Genomic DNA, 20,093 nt, shown 5'->3' on the forward strand with positions numbered 1-20,093 from the left:
TGTACATAGAGAACATGAAACAATGGGTGTTACCATACACACTGTAAGGGGAAAAGGAGTACTAGTGGCACCTTAGAGACTAACCAATTTATTTGAGCATAAGCATAAGCTGTAGCTCACGAAAGCTTATGCTCAAATAAACTGGTTAGTCTCTAAGGTGCCACTAGTACTCGTTTTCTTTTTGCAAATACAGAGTAACATGACTGCTACTCTGAAAACTGTAAGGAGAGTGATCACTTAAGGTGAGCTATTACCAGCAGGAGAGCTGGGGCGTGGGGGTGGGAACCTTTTGTTGTGATAATGAAGGTGGGCCATTTCCAGCAGTTGACAAGAACCTCTGAGGAACAGTGGGGGGTGGAGGGGGGGAAATAAACATGGGGAAATAGTTTTACTTTGTGTAATGACCCATGCACTCCCAGTCTCTATTCAAGCCTACGTTAATAGTATCCAGTTTGCAAATTAATTCCAATTCAGCAGTCTCTTGTTTGGAGTCTGTTTTTGAAGTTTTTTTGTAGGAGAATTGCAACTTTTAGGTCTGTAATCGAGTGACCAGAGAGATTGAAGTGTTCTCCAACTAGTTTTTGAATGTTATAATTCTTGATGTCTGATTTGTGTTGTCAAGGTTCCTCCCCCACTCTGAACTCTAGGGTACAGATGTGGGGACCTGCATGAAAAACCTCCTAAGCTTATCTTTACCAGCTTAGGTCAAAACTTCCCCAAGGTACAAAGTATTCCACCCGTGGTCCTTGGAATGGCCGCTACCACCACCAAACTAATACTGGTTACTGGGGAAGAGCTGTTTGGACGCGTCTTTCCCCCCAAAATACTTCCCAAAACCCTGCACCCCACTTCCTGGATAAGGTTTGGTAAAAAGCCTCACCAATTTGCCTAGGTGACTACAGACCCAAACCCTTGGATCTGAGAACAATGAAAAAACATTCAGTTTTTTACAAGAAGACTTTTAATAGAAAATAGAAGTAAATAGAAATGAAGAAATCCCCCCTGTAAAATCAGGATGGTAGATATCTTACAGGGTAATTAGATTCAAAAACATAGAGAACCCCTCTAGGCAAAACCTTAAGTTACAAAAAAGATACACAGACAGAAATAGTTATTCTATTCAGCACAATTCTTTTCTCAGCCATTTAAAGAAATCATAATCTAACACATACCTAGCTAGATTACTTACTAAAAGTTCTAAGACTCCATTCCTGGTCTATCCCTGGCCAAGCACAGCATACAGACAGACACAGACCCTTTGTTTCTCTCCCTCCTCCCAGCTTTTGAAAGTATCTTGTCTCCTCATTGGTCATTTTGGTCAGGTGCCAGCGAGGTTACCTTTAGCTTCTTAACCCTTTACAGGTGAGAGGAGCTTTCCCCTGGCCAGGAGGAATTTCAAAGGGGTTTACCCTTCCCCTTATATTTATGACACGCCCCCCAAATCTCAGCTAGGGTGAAACACTGGCTGGGATTTCTTCCTGGAGCTCTAGGAAAAACAGAGTTAATAAGACACATGCATCTCTAAATATACTACCAAGTACATAAAGACTAACAATATTTTCCACATCTTAAGGACGATTTTAACCAGTTGATTCTGGGGAACTTTCACGGGAGAGTGCATCAGCCACTTTGTTAGAAGCTCCTGAGATGTGTTGGATGTCGAAATCAAAATCTTGGAGAGCTAAACTCCACCGAAGAAGTTTTTTGTTAGTTTCTTTGACGGTGTGAAGCCATTTTAGTGCAGCATGGTCGGTCTGCAGGTGGAAACGCCGTCCCCAAACATATGGGCGTAGCTTTTCCAGAGCGTAGACAATGGCATAACATTCTTTTTCAGTGACTGACCAGTTGCTTTCCCTCTCAGACAGTTTTTTGCTGAGAAACACTACAGGGTGGAATTCTTGATCAGGTCCTTTCTGCATTAAAACTGCTCCCACACCACGCTCGGATGCATCTGTGGTTACTAGGAACGGTTTGTCAAAGTCTGGGGCCCTTAGTACAGGGTCAGACATGAGTGTCGCTTTAAGCTTGTTAAAGGCCTTCTGACACTTTCCGGTCCACTGAACAGCATTTGGCTGTTTCTTTTTGGTTAGGTCTGTCAGTGGGGCGGCGATTTGGCTGTAGTGCGGTACAAATCGTCTGTAATAACCAGCCAAGCCTAAGAAGGATTGAACCTGTTTCTTTGACTTTGGGACAGGCCACTTTTGGATAGCATCCACTTTGGCCTGTAGGGGCTGATAGTTCCTTGACCCACCTGGTGTCCAAGGTAAGTCACTCTGTTCAGGCCTATTTGACACTTCTTAGCCTTAACAGTTAGTCCTGCCTCCCTTATGCGCTCAAGGACTTTTTGTAGATGTTCCAGGTGGTCTGCCCAGGAATCCGAAAATATGGCCACGTTGTCAAGGTAGGCGACTGCATATTCTCCTAATCCCGCTAGGAGACCATCTACAAGTCTTTGGAAAGTGGCGGGTGCATTTCGCAGCCCGAAAGGGAGTACATTAAATTCATACAGCCCGAGATGTGTGATGAAGGCTGACCTTTCCTTGGCAGATTCATCTAGCGGTACCTGCCAGTACCCCTTTGTTAAGTCCAAGGTAGAGATGAACTGGGCCCGTCCCAGTTTCTCTAACAGTTCATCTGTGCGTGGCATTGGATAGTTGTCTGGGCGAGTTACAGCATTTAGCTTACGGTAGTCCACGCAAAAACGTATTTCCCCATCTGGTTTGGGAACTAGAACCACTGGAGATGCCCATGCACTTTCAGAGGGGCGGATTACACCCATCTGTAACATATCCTGGATCTCCCGTTCTATAGCAGTTTTAGCTTGAGGAGACACCCGGTAAGGTTGGACCCTAATTGGGTGAGCATTACCTGTGTCAATGGAGTGGTATGCCCGTTCAGTCAGTCCTGGGGTGGCTGAGAACGTTGGCACGTAGCTAGTGCACAGCTCCTGGATCTGCTGTCGCTGCATACGCCCAAGGGTCATGGAGAGGTTCACCTCTTCCACACCACCAGCACATTTCCCTTCGTAGTAGACACCTTCAGGCCACTCAGCATCATCTTCTCCCTGGGCTGTAAACTGACAAACCTTTAATTCTCTGGAATAAAAGGGCTTTAGAGAATTAATATGGTACACCTTAGGCTTTCGGTTGGAGGTGGGGAATGCTATGAGATAATTAACAGCTCCCAGGCGCTCCTGGACCATGAATGGCCCTTCCCACGATGCTTCCATTTTATGGGCCTGGAGCGCCCTTAAGACCATGACCTGGTCTCCTACTTTGAAGGAACGCTCTCTGGCATGTTTATCATACCAGGCTTTTTGCTCTTTTTGAGCATCCTGTAAGTTTTCTTTAGCAAGGGCTAAAGAGGTTCGGAGGGTGTTTTGTAGGTTGGTTACAAAGTCCAGAATGTTAGTTCCTGGAGAAGGTGTAAATCCCTCCCATTGCTGCTTCACCAACTGCAATGGCCCCTTAACCTCACGGCCATATACAAGTTCAAATGGGGAAAACCCTAAACTGGGATGTGGTACAGCTCTGTAGGCAAAGAGCAACTGCTGCAACACTAGGTCCCAATCATTGGAGTGCTCATTTACAAATTTACGTATCATGGCCCCCAAAGTTCCATTAAACTTCTCCACCATGCCATTTGTTTGATGGTGGTAAGGAGTGGCAACCAAGTGATTTACCCCATGAGCTTCCCAAAGGTTTTTCATAGTTCCTGCCAGGAAATTAGTCCCTGCATCTGTGAGGATGTCGGAGGGCCAACCTACCCTGGCAAAAATGTCTGCTAGGGCCTGGCATACACTTTTAGCCCTGGTGTTGCTTAGAGCTACTGCTTCCGGCCATCGGGTGGCAAAATCCATGAAAGTCAGTATGTACTGCTTTCCTCTGGCTGTCTTTTTCGGAAAAGGACCCAGAATATCCACAGCTACTCACTGAAATGGAACTTCAATGATGGGGAGTGGTTGTAGAGGGGCTTTGACCTGGTCTTGGGGTTTTCCCACTCTTTGGCACCCCTCACAAGACTGGACATAGGTAGAAACATCCTTGCCCATTCCCTCCCAGTGGAATGACCCCCCCAAACGGTCTTTGGTCCTGTTCACCCCAGCATGGCCACTAGGGTGATCGTGGGCTAAGCTCAAGAGCTTGGCCCGGTATTTAGTTGGAACTACCAACTGTCTCTGAGGATGCCAGTCTTCCTGGTGTCCACCAGAAAGAGTTTCCTTGTATAAAAGTCCTCTTTCTACAACAAACCTGGATCGATTAGAAGAGCTGAGAGGCGGTGGGTTGCTCCGTGCCGCCGTCCAAGCTCTCTGGAGGCTTTCATCTGCTTCCTGTTCGGTCTGGAACTGTTCCCTTGATGATGGGGACATCAGTTCCTCATTGGATTGTGGACCTAGGCTTGGTCCCTCTGGAAGCGATATAGGGGATGGAGCTGTTTCTGTTGACTGTGAACCGCTCTCCGCTGGTGCACTAGGTTGGGATTCAGGCTCCGGCTGAGCCTCTTGTGTAGGGTTATCGGCTGCTGCCAGTTCAGGTTCGGTGGGACCCTCTGGTGTTGAGGTTGCAAGTACTGGATTCAGTGCTGGCACGGGGTCTGGTGTTGGTTGTTCGGCTGGTTCCGGTTCTGGGACTGGTTCCGTCTGGGTCTCTGGGACTGGATCCACTACTGCTGTTGCAGACATTGGCCTGGGGTCCGGGTCCATCACCTCTGACTGGGTCCTGATAGAAGTTTCCGGAACAGAGCTAGGCCTCACGGCTTGTTTAGCCTGGCTGCGGGTGACCATTCCCACCCTCTTGGCCTGCTTCACATGATTGGCCAAGTCTTCCCCCAACAGCATGGGGATGGGATAATCATCATAGACTGCAAAAGTCCACATTCCTGACCAGCCCTTGTACTGGACAGGCAACTTGGCTGTAGGCAAATTGAAAGAGTTGGACTTGAAGGGTTGAATCGTCACTTGGATCTCTGGGTTGATTAAATTGGGGTCCACTAAGGAAGCATGGATAGCTGACACTTGTGCTCCGGTGTCCCTCCACACGGTGACCTTCTTCCCGCCCACACTCACAGTTTCCCTCCGCTCCAAGGGTATCTGGGAGGTATCTGGGCCTGTGGACCTCTGGTGTGATTCCGGTGCAATGAACTGTAATCTGTTGGGGTTCTTGGGGCAGTTGGCCTTTACATGCCCCAGCTCGTTACATTTAAAACATCGTCCAGCTGACGGGTCACTGGGGCGAGGAGGGTTGCTGGAGAGCGGGGTGGCGGGACGATAAGGGGTCTGGAGGGTTCTTTGGAAGGTAGGTGGGGCCTTGGGCGGCCCCCGGTAATAGGGTGTGGTCTGGGGTGGTCCCTTCTGGTCTCCGCTCCAACTGCGACCAGTTTTCTTCTTCTCTGCCACCTCCACCCATCTGGCTCCAATCTCTCCTGCCTCGATTACAGTTTTGGGTTTCCCATCTAGGATGTATCTTTCTATTTCCTCAGGAACACCCTCTAAGAATTGTTCCATTTGCATTAGGAAGGGCAAATTTACTGGAGATTCAACACTTGCTCCTGATATCCAGGCATCCCAATGTTTCACAATGTGGTAGGCATGTCGGGTAAATGACATGTCTGGTTTCCACCTTAGGGCTCTGAACCTCCGACGAGACTGCTCGGGTGTTATCCCCATTCTGACTCTCGCCTTGGATTTAAACAGTTCATACTTGTTCATGTGTTCTTTAGGCATTTCAGCTGCCACCTCAGCTAAGGGTCCACTGAGCTGCGGCCTCAGCTCTACCATGTATTGGTCAGTAGAGATGTTGTACCCAAGGCAGGCCCTTTCGAAGTTTTCTAGGAAGGCCTCAGTATCATCGCCTGCCTTGTAGGTGGGGAACTTTCTGGGATGGGAAGTGGTACTTGGAGAAGGATTACTAGGGTTTGTTGGGATATTCTGCTGAGCCTTTATCTTCTCCATCTCCTCCACATACTTCCTCTCTTTTTCCTTCTCCTCCAGTTCTTTGTCCCTCGCTTCCATAGCTCTCCTGTGAGCAGCCGCTTGGTGTTGTTCTGCTTCTCTCGCTGCCTCCCTTTCTTGTTCCTTCTTCAGCTGCATGAGTTCTATCTGTCTTTCATGTTCCCTTTGTCTTTCCTCAGCCTGAAATTTGGCTAATTCCAGCTGTAGTCGAGCTGAGGATTTGGTCATTCTAACCTCTCTGTTTTTAACTAACTTTACACCCGAGGTTTAGAAATAAAAAACAAAACTTGGCTGTAAAATTTTGCTGTGCTGGAATAGAATACCTATTCTCTGATAGTGATTGTCAGCCTACAGAAAAAGACAATTCCCTTGTCTCTGCTCTGGGCCCAACTTAAAGCAAAAAACCTCCAGCTACTTGGAAACCTGCTTACCCAGCCCAAAGAAAAAAAAATTCCTTTTCAAACCTGTGCTCCTTGTAAAACAAAAAAAATCAAAATCCTAAAAAAAAAACACCCTGCCACTTTTGTCTCCAGGCAAATGGGTAGAGCACACACCCCCTATTTACTTTTAGGAAGGAAAGAAAAAAAAAAACCCTCTGGGTTGGAAGACTGTGAATTTCCCTGCAGGAGTTAAGTACCCTGCCTCCAGGCAAAGAAAACCTGCAATTCACAAGATAATCCCCTTTTGTCTCTGCTTGGCCACAAAGCAGAGAAAAACAATCTGCTTTCAGTTTCAACTGCTTTCCAAAGGAAAAAAAAAATTCCTTTTTAAAATCTGTATTTCTAGTTCAAAAAATCTCAACTGGATCTCAAAATGATTTCAGGTTAATCCCACCACTATGCCACCATGTCAAGGTTCCTCCCCCACTCTGAACTCTAGGGTACAGATGTGGGGACCTGCATGAAAAACCTCCTAAGCTTATCTTTACCAGCTTAGGTCAAAACTTCCCCAAGGTACAAAGTATTCCACCCGTGGTCCTTGGAATGGCCGCTACCACCACCAAACTAATACTGGTTACTGGGGAAGAGCTGTTTGGACGCGTCTTTCCCCCCAAAATACTTCCCAAAACCCTGCACCCCACTTCCTGGACAAGGTTTGGTAAAAAGCCTCACCAATTTGCCTAGGTGACTACAGACCCAAACCCTTGGATCTGAGAACAATGAAAAAACATTCAGTTTTTTACAAGAAGACTTTTAATAGAAAATAGAAGTAAATAGAAATGAAGAAATCCCCCCTGTAAAATCAGGATGGTAGATATCTTACAGGGTAATTAGATTCAAAAACATAGAGAACCCCTCTAGGCAAAACCTTAAGTTACAAAAAAGATACACAGACAGAAATAGTTATTCTATTCAGCACAATTCTTTTCTCAGCCATTTAAAGAAATCATAATCTAACACATACCTAGCTAGATTACTTACTAAAAGTTCTAAGACTCCATTCCTGGTCTATCCCTGGCCAAGCACAGCATACAGACAGACACAGACCCTTTGTTTCTCTCCCTCCTCCCAGCTTTTGAAAGTATCTTGTCTCCTCATTGGTCATTTTGGTCAGGTGCCAGCGAGGTTACCTTTAGCTTCTTAACCCTTTACAGGTGAGAGGAGCTTTCCCCTGGCCAGGAGGAATTTCAAAGGGGTTTACCCTTCCCCTTATATTTATGACATGTGTCCATTTATTCTTTTACATAGAGACTGTCCAGACCAAATGGACATCCTGCACTGCAGGAGCGAATCAAAGCTCATGTTTGCACTGTAGGTGTAGTCACAGATTCTGACTAAATACCTAGAGTCCAGTTCCAGCATAATGTGAACTCGGACTAGTACTTCAGAGGGTTCTCTCAGGGACTTGTTTGGCTGTTCCCATGTGTTAGTCAGGAATCTGGAGACTAGCCTGAAGACATTGTATTCGCTTTCATGACAAATATACTGTTTTTGTTTTTTTTCCTTTGCAGCTGCTGCTAAGGGACATATGTTGTTTTACAGCTCATCTTGTGCTCAATCTGCCATTCCATTCTTTAATTAAAAGATCCCATTCTCTGGCTTATGCAGTGCTCATCCAGAGTAACTTTTGTTGAACTCTTGTTTGTCAGTTTTATTTTCCTCAGATCATTGTTTGCATCTATTTTAGTTTACTGTAAATTTTGACATTTCTTGTTTTAAAGGATCTACCAATGAGTAAGTGGCAAACAAATACAGTAAATTGCTTTCAGTCTTAATACTTTTTTCCCCATCTAGGTTACTTCACTTTCTAGCAGAATTATATAATCATCAGAAACGTTCTTTAGAATTCTGTGCTCATGGTTTTTCTGCTTAACAAAATCTTCTAATCTGCTTCGTGGTGGTGCCCTTTTCCAAATCAAAGTTTCTCTGATTATTATGCTGTCTGCTAACTTTTAAAATTCTTCAAAATACTTGTCTAGATCTTGAGATAGCTGTTCCACATTTTGCCAAAACTGTAACGTGTTCATTATCCAAATGATTCTTCATACTCTGACCTAGTGTTCTGATAATGTCCCTCCTGCTAAACAATTCAGTATTAATGAACTACTAAAGGAGATTTCATTTGTAGTGGGCACCTCAGATCTGCATAGATTCCAGGGGCACCCTCTTGCTCTGGCACCACCTCAAAGGGGAGGCTCCATAGAAAAGAGCATACAGCCTGGACTGTGTTTTTCTCATCTAAGCTCCACAGGGAATGATGTGTGTAACCCACCACTCAGACGTCACCCACCACTCAGACTTCACCCGTTAAGCGACCCCAGCCATGTGAAATAAACCCCCCCATACAGAATCTGGAGAAGGGGAGATGGAGCCATGGTAGTGAATGATATCCCCTTTTCTGCATGGGAAGAGGGGACATTCATGAATGGAGACGGAAGGAGAATGACCCAGACTCTGGTGTGGTAGTAGGCAGTTCAGGAGATGCAGAGGGTAAAAGTGCCACCTTTATAGCCCCCAATCCTGTTCCCTCCACAGACTGGACCAGTCCCTAGCATAAGTTAAAGCAACCCATGTCTGTCTTATGTCTAGCTGCCATGGCCCCAGCACTCATTTTCTTTTACCCCTGGACACTGCTCCCTGTACTACCCAGGGGTTTGCCCATGCTGGAGAAATACTACCCCAGCCAGTTAAGCTGACACTGTAGCAGCTTTGTGTTGCTGGAAGATAGCCACCATAGCAGGCTTGCTGTCCCAAGTGTTGTGCGGTGGTAATCCAAAATTTGCTTCACAGTCAATACAGTGCATAATGCAAGCTCATAAATGACCATACAGAAATCTGTCCTAATGATTAGCTAGCTTTAAATATGAAACATCTTGACACTCAGTATAAAAGCCTCATTAGCTATTTCTACATATTAGTTACTTTTTAACATACTTTGAAATCTATAGAGGGCTTATGAATTAGAAAATAGTTTAACAGATACTTATGTAATAACGGTCTCCTAATGAACTTTTAACACACTATTCAAAGATAGTAGATCTTAGAGATATATTTCCTGAAATAATTCCATGTTCTGTTTGTTTGGTTTGTTTTGTCTTTTAAAATACAGACATATCAAGTCGATTTGAAGCCAAATGGGTCAGAAATCATGGTAACAAATGAAAACAAAAGGGAATATATTGAGTACGTATATACTTTATTGTATTAATTTAAAAGTCTAACTAACCGTAGTAGCATGCTTTTTGGAACTTAACCTGCTACGATATTCCAGTGTGCAGCATAAATTCTACAGACAACTGATCATTAAGTAGAAAAATCCTTTTTACTAACATGGTTTGTCTGAGTATTAGTGTTTTGCTGGTTTGGGTTTTATCATTTTTAATCACTGTAGAAAGTACAACCAAGACTAATCAACCCAATGCATGGAATGTATTAAAAGCCATCTTGATGTTTTGGCAGGTGGTACTTTCAATACTGGGTATCTATCCATTCTGGGTTTTGCCATTATTAATACTAATTAGCAAACAGTAAAGCTCTAATTAATGTATTAACAAGCACTCATAAACAAAACTCTTTTTACTTGCGTAGTATTTTATAAATGTTTTGTTCAACATTCTGGTCACAGTTCAGCAAGATGCATGAGAGTTAGGCACACGCTTAAGTAACATACTGAACTGGAACCTGTAAAAGGAATAGTTGCTACTTTTTTACTTTATATTGTTGGCAGGTTTCCAGTGTACTGACTGACTCTCCTGGGAAAACCATTAGAAATTCTCATTTCTCCTCTGTTTTTATGAATTCTTGTCTGTTGCTGCTGCTAACATATAAAATATACATACAAGCCTAATTGTTTTTACTTGATTGAAGACATGTCACTTTTCCTGACTGTTGTGTTTGCAGACGCACAAAACTAGGTGCTATAAACATTTATTTTCTCTTTCTTCTTAATAATGAGCAATAAAGAAAAGCTCTATTAGGGGGCTTATTCCTTCACCCACTTACTTCCCTGGTTCTTCTCGCATGAACAGAGAGCAACAATACCCGAAGTCCAAAGGTGCAAACAATTCGATGTTTATTGGGGTGAACTTCCAGCAAGCATAATTCCAGTTTCCTTCCTTAGTGTCCTCCTTCCCAGCTCTGACCCCACAGAGCCTTACCTGTGTCCCTGTTCCCATTTCCCCTTTTAGCAAAACATGATTCCAATTTCCCCACCCCCATTCCCTGTTCCCATTTCCGCCCCCCCCCCCCCCACACACACACACACTTCCTGACTGACTGCAGACTATGTAGTAAAACTTGAGTTCTGCTTAGCTCTACCTTAACCAATCATTTTACTGAAATTTAACTGGCCAATCCTAACATATTGTAACGTGATTATTTAACCAATTATATCCCACCACCTTAACTAGTTTACACCCAGCAAAATTAATTTCTACAGCAGACAGGAACAATCACAGAACCAGACAGAGATTATACTGACAAACAATAGGGAAATGGGGACTACAGTGATAGAACAACAAAGAAATGAGGATTTCACATCCCAGCTATAGATAAGCTATAGATGAGTTCTTGCCAGACAGGATGCTATCAAACTAAGTTTCCTTTTTCATCTTCTAGGCACTTCCCTTTCTCTGGAGGCGATAGGCACTATCAGGACAGGATTGTATTCCTAACAGCCCAATAGCACCTTATTTCAATGTGACTGGTTTGGAATGTGAGGATCTGACCATTCGCTTCCCAGCTTATGGCTGCCTCTGCTGCTTAGCCAAAGATCTTAGCTAAGCACAGGGCCTCAGACTGTCACAGTAAGAGAAGGACCTTACACCTGCAGACAGTGATTTTGATTCTTTCTTTTATACCTCTATAACTAGTGATAAGAATACACCTAAATTCTTAGAGTATAGGCCTTTACAGACAGGCCTGAATATCTATATCCTAACAAGCTCCTTGAAAATCTAGGGCTATGTTGTGAAAGTTTGCGCAAGTGAATTCTGCTTGCACCTAGGTATTTCCTGTGTTGACTCACATATTCAAGTTATTCTCAGAGATGCGGAATGGGTAGCTTTTACTTGTACACGTCCTCATTTCCTCGTTGTACTCTCATTATATGGAAATAAATAGTATATCTTAAAAAATCCTTTCATAAAATTGCACAGGGATTCCCGCCCCCACTCCTCCCAGTACATGGAAATAATTTGTATTCTCCATTACACTAACAATACTCAAGCTAATATGTATGAAAATATAAACTACACCTTTGTCTTCCTCACCTTCTCTACCCACCAAAAAATAAAACATACAAACCAATAGCTCCTCACAATCCTGATAACTAAAATGTATTTCTTGAATGAACCCTATATTAATTATATGTTCACAATAATCAAGAGAGTGTGTTTGTGAATGTACGGAAGGAATGAGGAAGGAATTGGAATTCTAAAGTGTTATTCAAAAAGACACAAAATGTTAATGCAGAAGTGATTGAGTATTGGAAAAGAAGCGGCATAAATGTTTGAGTTTCAGTACACCTTGTTGGTAGTATAGATTGTTTAAATATAGTAGTGACTATTGTTTGCAGACTATTTAAATCATTTTACAGTCCTTCCTAGGAGAATTAAATAAAAAAAGAAACAAAAAACCCTTCCCAAAAACTGAATTCCTTGTTTTATCACAGGTGGATGTATCAGTGCTATTGTCTGTAGATATAATTTCTGTATAAATTCACTTAATCTGTAGAAAATGGTTAAAAGTTCCAAACTCTCATTCTTTTGGTCCTAAATCACACTCAGATGAATTCTGTTTTTAATGAATTGTTTGACTTTTCCTAAATAATCCATTAGTACATTGTATACCTTCTCTTGACCACTCATATAGTAAAATGCAGTAGTAATTTTTATAATGGTACGAAGGCAAGCAATCATAATAGTAATATAGATTTCAGTCACAAAACAAGTAGCTACAAAATTTCTAATGGAAATTCAGGCTGTAGGCAAAATTCAGAAGTTTTGCTTTTTAATTGAATTAGTGGAATGACTTACTATCCCAAATTTACTTTATATGTATAAAACATACAAGCTAAGACTTTTAAAAATGGGTGCCTGAAGTTAGGCCCTTAAGTCCATATTTAAATATCTAAATGAGTCAGTAACTTAGACTGGCTTCACTGGGAACGCCTGGGTGTTTCCGTGCTTTTGAAGGACCGACTATTTCTTTAGTTGCCTAAAAAATAAGGATAAATAAGTATCTTAGTCTACCTTGAAGGTCCCATTTTTTAAAAAACTTAGCATTTTCTAGGCTATTTCAATCAGAGACCAAGTTGTTTCACCATGTTCTGCTTAAAATAAATTTAATCTCCATAGGAAAAAAAAGATTAATTTAATTTAACTTCTGTACTTTTACTGCAAACTTCCTAATGATGTGGAACAGTCATATCTAAAGATTTTTAAACATATATCCAAAGCCATTTAAATGTTAGCTGTTCATTGGGATTACTATTTTTTATACTCATCTGTGATTTTTTTTCACCACCTCATGTCTTCTCATGGAAATTTGAGCAGTTAATGAAGAGATGCACATATTCATATGCTCAGTAGACATCCAAACTCAAGCATAAATTGGAGGCATTTTTCCCTTCGTTTGTTCTGTTTATTTTATCTCAGTATTTGATGAATGATTACTGAAGCTATAAATGAGAAACTGAAAACATTAGAATAGTGAGATCTTTAAACATTCTGTTTATATCTTCTAATAAAAGTGTTTCTGTTTATCTGCTGTAGCTTAGTCATCCAGTGGAGGTTTGTAAACAGAGTTCAGAAACAAATGAACGCTTTCTTGGAGGTAAGCTTCATTAGTTGTTTTCTGCCAAATAATCTTTTCAATTTATTGTGGTAGAGCAAGATTCATCTTTTTTGCATGGACTTGTCAGGCCTCAAAGTTATGGGTGGGAAATCTTGCAGGATCCCAAAATTCTACAGTGTTTAGAAAAAAATAGTAATATCCTGAAAATGCTTTTATGGCTCCTCTCCTGTAATATTCATTCTCTTTCAACTTAATTTTAAAGCCTTGAAAATCTTTTAAGTAACATGAACTTCTAACTGATGATCCTAACATCACCTTTCTATTGTGACCACCAACTATATTCCATTCTCAAAACCCTTCTTTTCCTCCCCAGCCAGCAGCGATTACTTCTGTGCCACACTGCCCTGCAATCATGGATCCTGGAACCCAGCGATCCACAGATTCTACCTTTAATTCTCCCTTGCGTGTTTCAAATTTCATTGCAGTTCTATCCATTGCTGCACATTTTTCAGGCTCTGGCTTCTAGAAAATTACAAGGGTTGCTACTGCAGAGCACCAAAGGCCAAGTGTCTGGCTTCAGTCAGTTCCTCCCTCCCATCAATTCACGAACAAGAATAATTTCATGTATAGTCTTACAGAAACCACATTGTGGTTTGGGTTTTAGAAGCCGACAGAAATTCTACTCACCATAGGCCTGTTGAACTGAAAAATCCTTGTCTGAAAAAACAAATAAATAAAATCTCCATGCCACAATATAATAATCACCATCTGGTATGGAAGTGTATGTTCATGTTAAGGAAGTTTGCTCTAAAATTAAGAAATGTCAGCCAAAAGAAAAACAGATATTATAAATCTATTTTTGAGACGACATTAGGTTTGTTTTGTTTTTCTTTCAGGGATTCACAGAACTCCTTCCTATAGACTTGATTAAAATTTTTGATGAAAATGAGTTGGAGGTAAGTATCTTTACATGACTTTGTTTTGTAGACAGTAAATCAGTACTGCACATTATTCTTAGAAATACTAGTTTCTGGAGTGAATGGTGTGTGAATGGATTTGAGGGAGCGGGTAGATTTTTCTCTCTAACTATTTGGTCTAGTGAATGTGTGTTTTAGATCATCATGACCTAGAGTTGAGAGAGGTGCTTCTCATTAAATTGGGGGGGACAAACAAACATATTTGTACAGATTGAGCTAGGTACTTAAGCATGTTCAGAACTTGCTGATTCAGCAACGGATGTGGTCCCTGTCCCACTGAGCGTACATACTAATTACATTCATCTTAGTGGAGTGCACAGGTCAACGTTCTTCAGGAACTCTACTACAGATAGTGGAGCTTCCCTTTGTATTTGTGTGTGCACGGCCTAGCAGTTTAAAAGGAGACAGCGGAGGGAGGGACTAAGACTGTTTTGTGTAGCTATTGTGTTTTCCTTTGTGCACCATTTTCTATTAACATCTTAACAATTACATCCATACTTAGTTATTAATGTGTGGTCTTGGAGATGTTGATGTTAACGACTGGAGACAACACACAATCTACAAGAATGGTTACTGCCCAAATCATCCTGTCATCCAGTGGTACTGGAAGGTAATATTATTTACCCCACTCTTCTCATGATCCTTCTATTTCTGAGATGAATGCTGCACTGTATGATACAGTATGTTTTGGTGTGAAGTCTGAGTTTTTTTTCTCCATGAAAACACCGAACAGTATCTTCTACACACACTGGATAATAACTACCATTCTTCTTTTGTTGGTTGCCACTTTACTGTTCAGACCCTTTTCCAGATCGTTAACGAATATGTTGAACTCTGTCAGAGTTCGCAGATTATACAAAATTATTCAAGATAGTTACGTCCAAAGCAGACTGCTTGTACTGTCACCCTGTTTAGCAGGCTACCAGGTCTGAGTGTGTGTGGTTTTTTGTTTTATCCTTTTTGTGCTCTGCCCTCTTCTACTGCTTAAAATTATTTCTTTCCAATATTGCTGTTTAAGCTCTCCACATATTTGTATACTGTCATTGTGTCTCCCAGTGATCATTAGCCTAGCTACACATACTTAGTTCTCTTAATATTTCCTTGATAATGAAAAGTAGAGTTGCATCATAGGCATGTAGAGAGGGGGTATTTACTCTTCCCCAGATTTGATGCCTCTGCACATACAACCCAAAGTAACTTTTTTTTTGTTTTTGATTTGTTTATCACATAGCAAGCTCGGCTCTAATTTGCTATCTGCTGCCACATCTGTTTCTTTCCATGCTGCTTTCTTTCAGCACTGATTCTTCCTCCCAATTTAAATCATCCTAAGGCTAGCCTTGTTGTAGCACACCCCTCCCCCCAAAAGCCCTTTGTATAGACATGAGTGTGACGGGTTTAGTCACAGAGACCCCCTTGGGACTGTCACCTGATGTGCTGGAATTACCTCTGAGTCCATTTTCTTTGCCAGCTTTGCCTGCCTTGTCGAGCCAGACATGCTAGCCTGCAGCAACACAGACCCAGATCTGGTCCATACCCCCAACGCTGCAGACTTTAACCAAAAACTGCTCAACAGGTCACCGATCTCCAGCACCCAGACACCCAGCTCCCAGTGGGATCCAAACCCCAAATAAATCCATTTTACTCTGTATAAAGCTTATACAGGGTAAACTCATAAATTGTTCGCCCTCTGTAACACTGATAGAGAGATATGCACAGCTATTTGTTCCCCCAGGTATTAATCACTTACTCTGGGTTAATTAATAAACAAAAGTGATCAGTATATCAGTAAAGTATAAAGAGTAGGATTTAAGTGGTTTCAAGTAATAACAGACCGAACAAAGTAAGTTACCAAGTTAAATAAAAGAAAACACGCAAGTCTAAGCCTAATACATTTAAGAAACTGAATACAGGTAAATCTCACCCTCAGGGATGTTCCAATAAGCTTCTTTCACAGATTAGACTCCTTCTTAACTAGGGGATTTCTCATGACTGGCAGCCCCCTTTGTTCTGTTCCACCCCCTTTTAATAGCTTTGGCACAAGGCAGGAATCCTTTGTCTCTCTGAATCCCCACCTCTCCTTCTAAATAGAAAAGCACCGGGTTTAAGATGGATTCCAGTACCCGGTGACATGGTCACATGTCCTGTGAGACCCAAAGCCTCCATTCTTTCCGGCCTGACTCACAGGAACAAAGGAAGGATTACAAGTAAACAGAGCCATTTACAACCAATTGTCCTGGTCAATGGGAGCCATCAAGATTCTAAACCACCATTAATGGCCCACCCCTTTGCATAATTACAATAGGACCTCAGAGTAATACTTCATATTTCTAGCTTCAGATACAAGAATGATACATTCATACAAACAGAATGCACAAACTTACTAGATCATAAGCTTTGGAATGATACCTTACAAGAGACCTTTTGCATAAAGCATATTCCAGTTACATTATATTTACACTTATAGACATATTTTCATAAAACATATGGAGTGCAATGACAATAAGCACTTCAATTTTACTGTTATCCTTTTGCGCATAGTGTTTTAGGAGTGTCTCCTTTTTGACCTTCTCCCTCCGCTCTCCCAATCTCGTTTCCCTTTCACGTGTTGCTCTGGTGTTCGTAGCAGCATAGGGAGCTAACCCACGATACTGGCTTGATTTTGCATCTTCAGCAGTTTACTCGGTCATTTTGATTCTCACAGATCTTATTCTTTGCCTCGTTCCTTAATTTTTCACTTCAAGATACACCTGTACTTGCTAAATATGGAGCTGTTTTGTCAGGAAGGCAGGAGTGTTAGCTTAAATAAATGTGAACACCTGGTTAGAACATAAAGCATGAAAAATAAATCTGGAGCTATATGTTTTGCTGGATAAGGACATTGAGATGTTTTTGCTGTCAGTAAAAGCGGTAGGCTCCAGATATATAAATGCCACCCTGATCTTTACATACATCCAGTGGCTAAAATAGCCATAATATACATGTGTATAACTGCCACATCAAAACAATACCTTAGGGAATAATTTCGTGTAATAAATATAAAACTTCTCTGTGATCTGACTATATTGAATTTAGCACATCCAGTTAAGCGAATCTAATCAAATTATATAATAGAAAATAGTAGCAAGGAATTGCATTATGCAGTTTTAAGGAATCTCTGTCATTTGCTTTTCTGTGAATTCTGTTAGGAAGATTCATTTCACACACTTTGCTTGCTGCAGCTGTTTATATATGTCAGTTCTCCTTTAAGTGATTGTGCACGTCCCTATGGTGGGATGTAATTGTGCACAATACATCTTGAAGAACAACCGTTATTGTACTACTCCCGGGGGAATTCTGCACCTCTGCGCAATGCAGAATTTTGCAGAAATTAATGTTGGGCACACAGAATTTCCTTTTTTCCCCATAGAATGGGCTGCGGAGATGTTGGGTACCACTAGGGGCCGCTGGACCTGGCAGAGCCCAGCTTGCAAATGGAAGACATGGCTAGGCGGGAGGGGGAGGAAACTGGAGCGTTCCCAGGAGCTGCAGTTCCCAGCACGCTCTGAAGGAAGGAAGCGGCACACACGAAACTCCGTGCAAGCCCGAAACCCAGCATCAAGCTGTTTCTCCCCCTGGATCCCTGGGCGGGGGTCGGGGGATAGAGGGTGTGAGTGCATGGGCCGGGGGGGGGCTCCAGCTCGGCTCTGGGGGAAAGAGGGGGGCAGAAAAGCAAGAACTAGGTTGTCGTAGGGGTTTAACTTTCTGCTCCTGGGGGAAATTTTGTGTGTGTCTCTGTACTGTTACATACATACTTACTGACAGGTATTTTGAAATAAATTACCAAAATAATTGAAACTGGAGTGATTATATAGTGTTATTTTGACAAATAAAGTTTTCAGAATTTTAAAATATTGTGTGCAGAATTTTTAATTTTTTTGGTGCAGAATTCCCCCAGGAGTATTTTACAGGTAAGTAACTATTTTTACTGATAGTACCAAAAGGAAAATCAACTCATCCAAAATACTGAAATAAAGTGTATTACTCCCAACTGCTGCCAAAGCAGTGGGCTGTTTTGGCCTTTGACAGTTGAAAGAAGAGTCTCTTTATCTAAGATTAGAAAGGCTGGTATCACGCCAGTAAAAGAAAATACTGTAAGTATTTTGAAGTTATCTGTCTAGTTGTTGTGTTACAATACAAATTATGTTTTTAAAATCCTCCTGATGCCTGCACACACTGTTGTATCGTGCCTGCTGACTCTCTCTCTTTGTTATTAGGCTGTCTTACTGATGGATGCTGAAAAGCGTATCCGGTTATTGCAGTTTGTTACTGGGACATCACGAGTGCCTATGAATGGATTTGCTGAACTTTATGGTGAGTTAAAAATTGAAGGTACTTAAAGATGTTTAGCACTAAAATCTTGTTATTGTTGCTCTTTGAAATGGTTGGACCAATTCTAAGTAGGATAGTGTGCCAACAAGAGAACCTGTGCATGATGGGGTATTACAAGATGGAAGTTTTCACTCCAATGTCAAACGAATTGCTCCTTCCCAACCCAAAAAACCTATGGAGGCTTTATGACAGCAGCTGTGGAGGGCATGTTCTTGCTCTATGCAAGAATAACCTTGATAGGGTAAAGAGTCTGTGTATGCGGCTGCTGCTGTGCAGATTGGAAGCCCACAAGTACATCACGTTTGCAGTCTTAATGTGTACTTATTTTGTGGCATTATATACATTGCACCTGAAATTAACTGTATGGAATAATGAGTAGACAGTATCTATAAATATAGGGTCAGACACTTAGCTTCTTTAACTTAGACTTCACTGACGTGAAAGTACACCAATTATACAAGCCGAGGATTTAGCCTATAATTTTGCAAACATTTAATTTTGAGTTTATAGCATTTAAGTAAAAAGAAAAGGAGTACGTGTGGCTCTTTAGAGGCTAACAAATTTATTTGAGCATAAGCTTTCGCGAGCTACAGCTCCTATGAAGTGAGCTGTAGCTCACGAAAGCTTATGCTCAAATAAATTTGTTAGTCTCTAAGGTGCCACACGTACTCCTTTTCTTTTTGCGAATACAGACTAACACGACTGCTACTCTGAAACCTAGCATTTAAGTATTCTACCTAAAATCCAGTGCTTAAACTATACTTGTGGGGTTTTTTTACTCCTTGTCCAGGTTCAAATGGTCCTCAGCTGTTTACAATAGAGCAATGGGGAAGTCCTGAAAAATTGCCCAGAGCTCACACATGGTGAGTAATGAAAACATAAAATTAAGGAGTTTATGGATTGTTACACTGCCAAGAAAGGATGGATCTGGTGACCAAATTTGACAGGAATATACTCTATCTCAGGATCATGTCTTTGTCCTATAGAGACGGTTTTCTATAAAATGGGATAATCTCCAACCTTGTGCATTCACTGCCACAGTTCTAAACATTCAAGAAGTTTAGAATTATCTGCTCTCAAACTGCAGCCAGCATGAAACCGACAAAATTCCAGGAACTAGCCAGCTCAACTTCGGTCTGTTCTAACTGCTTGTCTTAGTTTCCAAAAGGTTCTTTGTTTAATCCTGTCCTTCAACACATTAAAAGCTGATCTATGTTAGAAAACTAATAGGTGCAAACCCGTAATGTAGATGCACTTAAGCCACTTTAAATCTTATATACTTTTATTTGGGTAAAGAATTTCTGTTCTGTATGACGGTGATCCAGTTGTCCCTTGAAGTTGGGAGACATTTCTCTTGAGCTATAGCTGATCTGTTTTAATGTATTTGTTGCACAGAAGGGATTGTACTTGAAAGCCTTTTCACCTTATTTCAAGCAATTGCTAGTCCTATACAGAAGCTGTTAATTTTCTATCAAATTTGAAGGCACCCATTAGTCTGCAAATTGTCTTAAGCACTTGGCAATTAAACAAGTGTGCTAATGAGATGGAACTGTTGTCTATAAC

At 41.6% G+C, this 20,093-nt stretch overlaps 1 protein-coding gene across 11 annotated transcripts in view; it reads left to right on the plus strand.

Moving 5' to 3' along the window:
• The window catches only part of NEDD4L (NEDD4 like E3 ubiquitin protein ligase), a 363,163-nt gene that overhangs the window by 336,164 nt on the left and 6,906 nt on the right, over window positions 1–20,093 (plus strand). For all 11 annotated transcript variants that reach the window (XM_077816704.1, XM_077816707.1, XM_077816708.1 and 8 more), the window contains 6 exons: window positions 9,500–9,573; window positions 13,164–13,224; window positions 14,082–14,141; window positions 14,665–14,772; window positions 18,416–18,512; window positions 19,321–19,393. In XM_077816704.1, coding sequence (XP_077672830.1) covers window positions 9,500–9,573; window positions 13,164–13,224; window positions 14,082–14,141; window positions 14,665–14,772; window positions 18,416–18,512; window positions 19,321–19,393 — 473 coding nt within the window. The remainder of the gene's footprint in view (window positions 1–9,499; window positions 9,574–13,163; window positions 13,225–14,081; window positions 14,142–14,664; window positions 14,773–18,415; window positions 18,513–19,320; window positions 19,394–20,093) is intronic.

The sequence above is a fragment of the Eretmochelys imbricata genome, chromosome 5, assembly GCF_965152235.1.
Source record: "Eretmochelys imbricata isolate rEreImb1 chromosome 5, rEreImb1.hap1, whole genome shotgun sequence".
NCBI lineage: Eukaryota > Metazoa > Chordata > Testudines > Cheloniidae > Eretmochelys > Eretmochelys imbricata.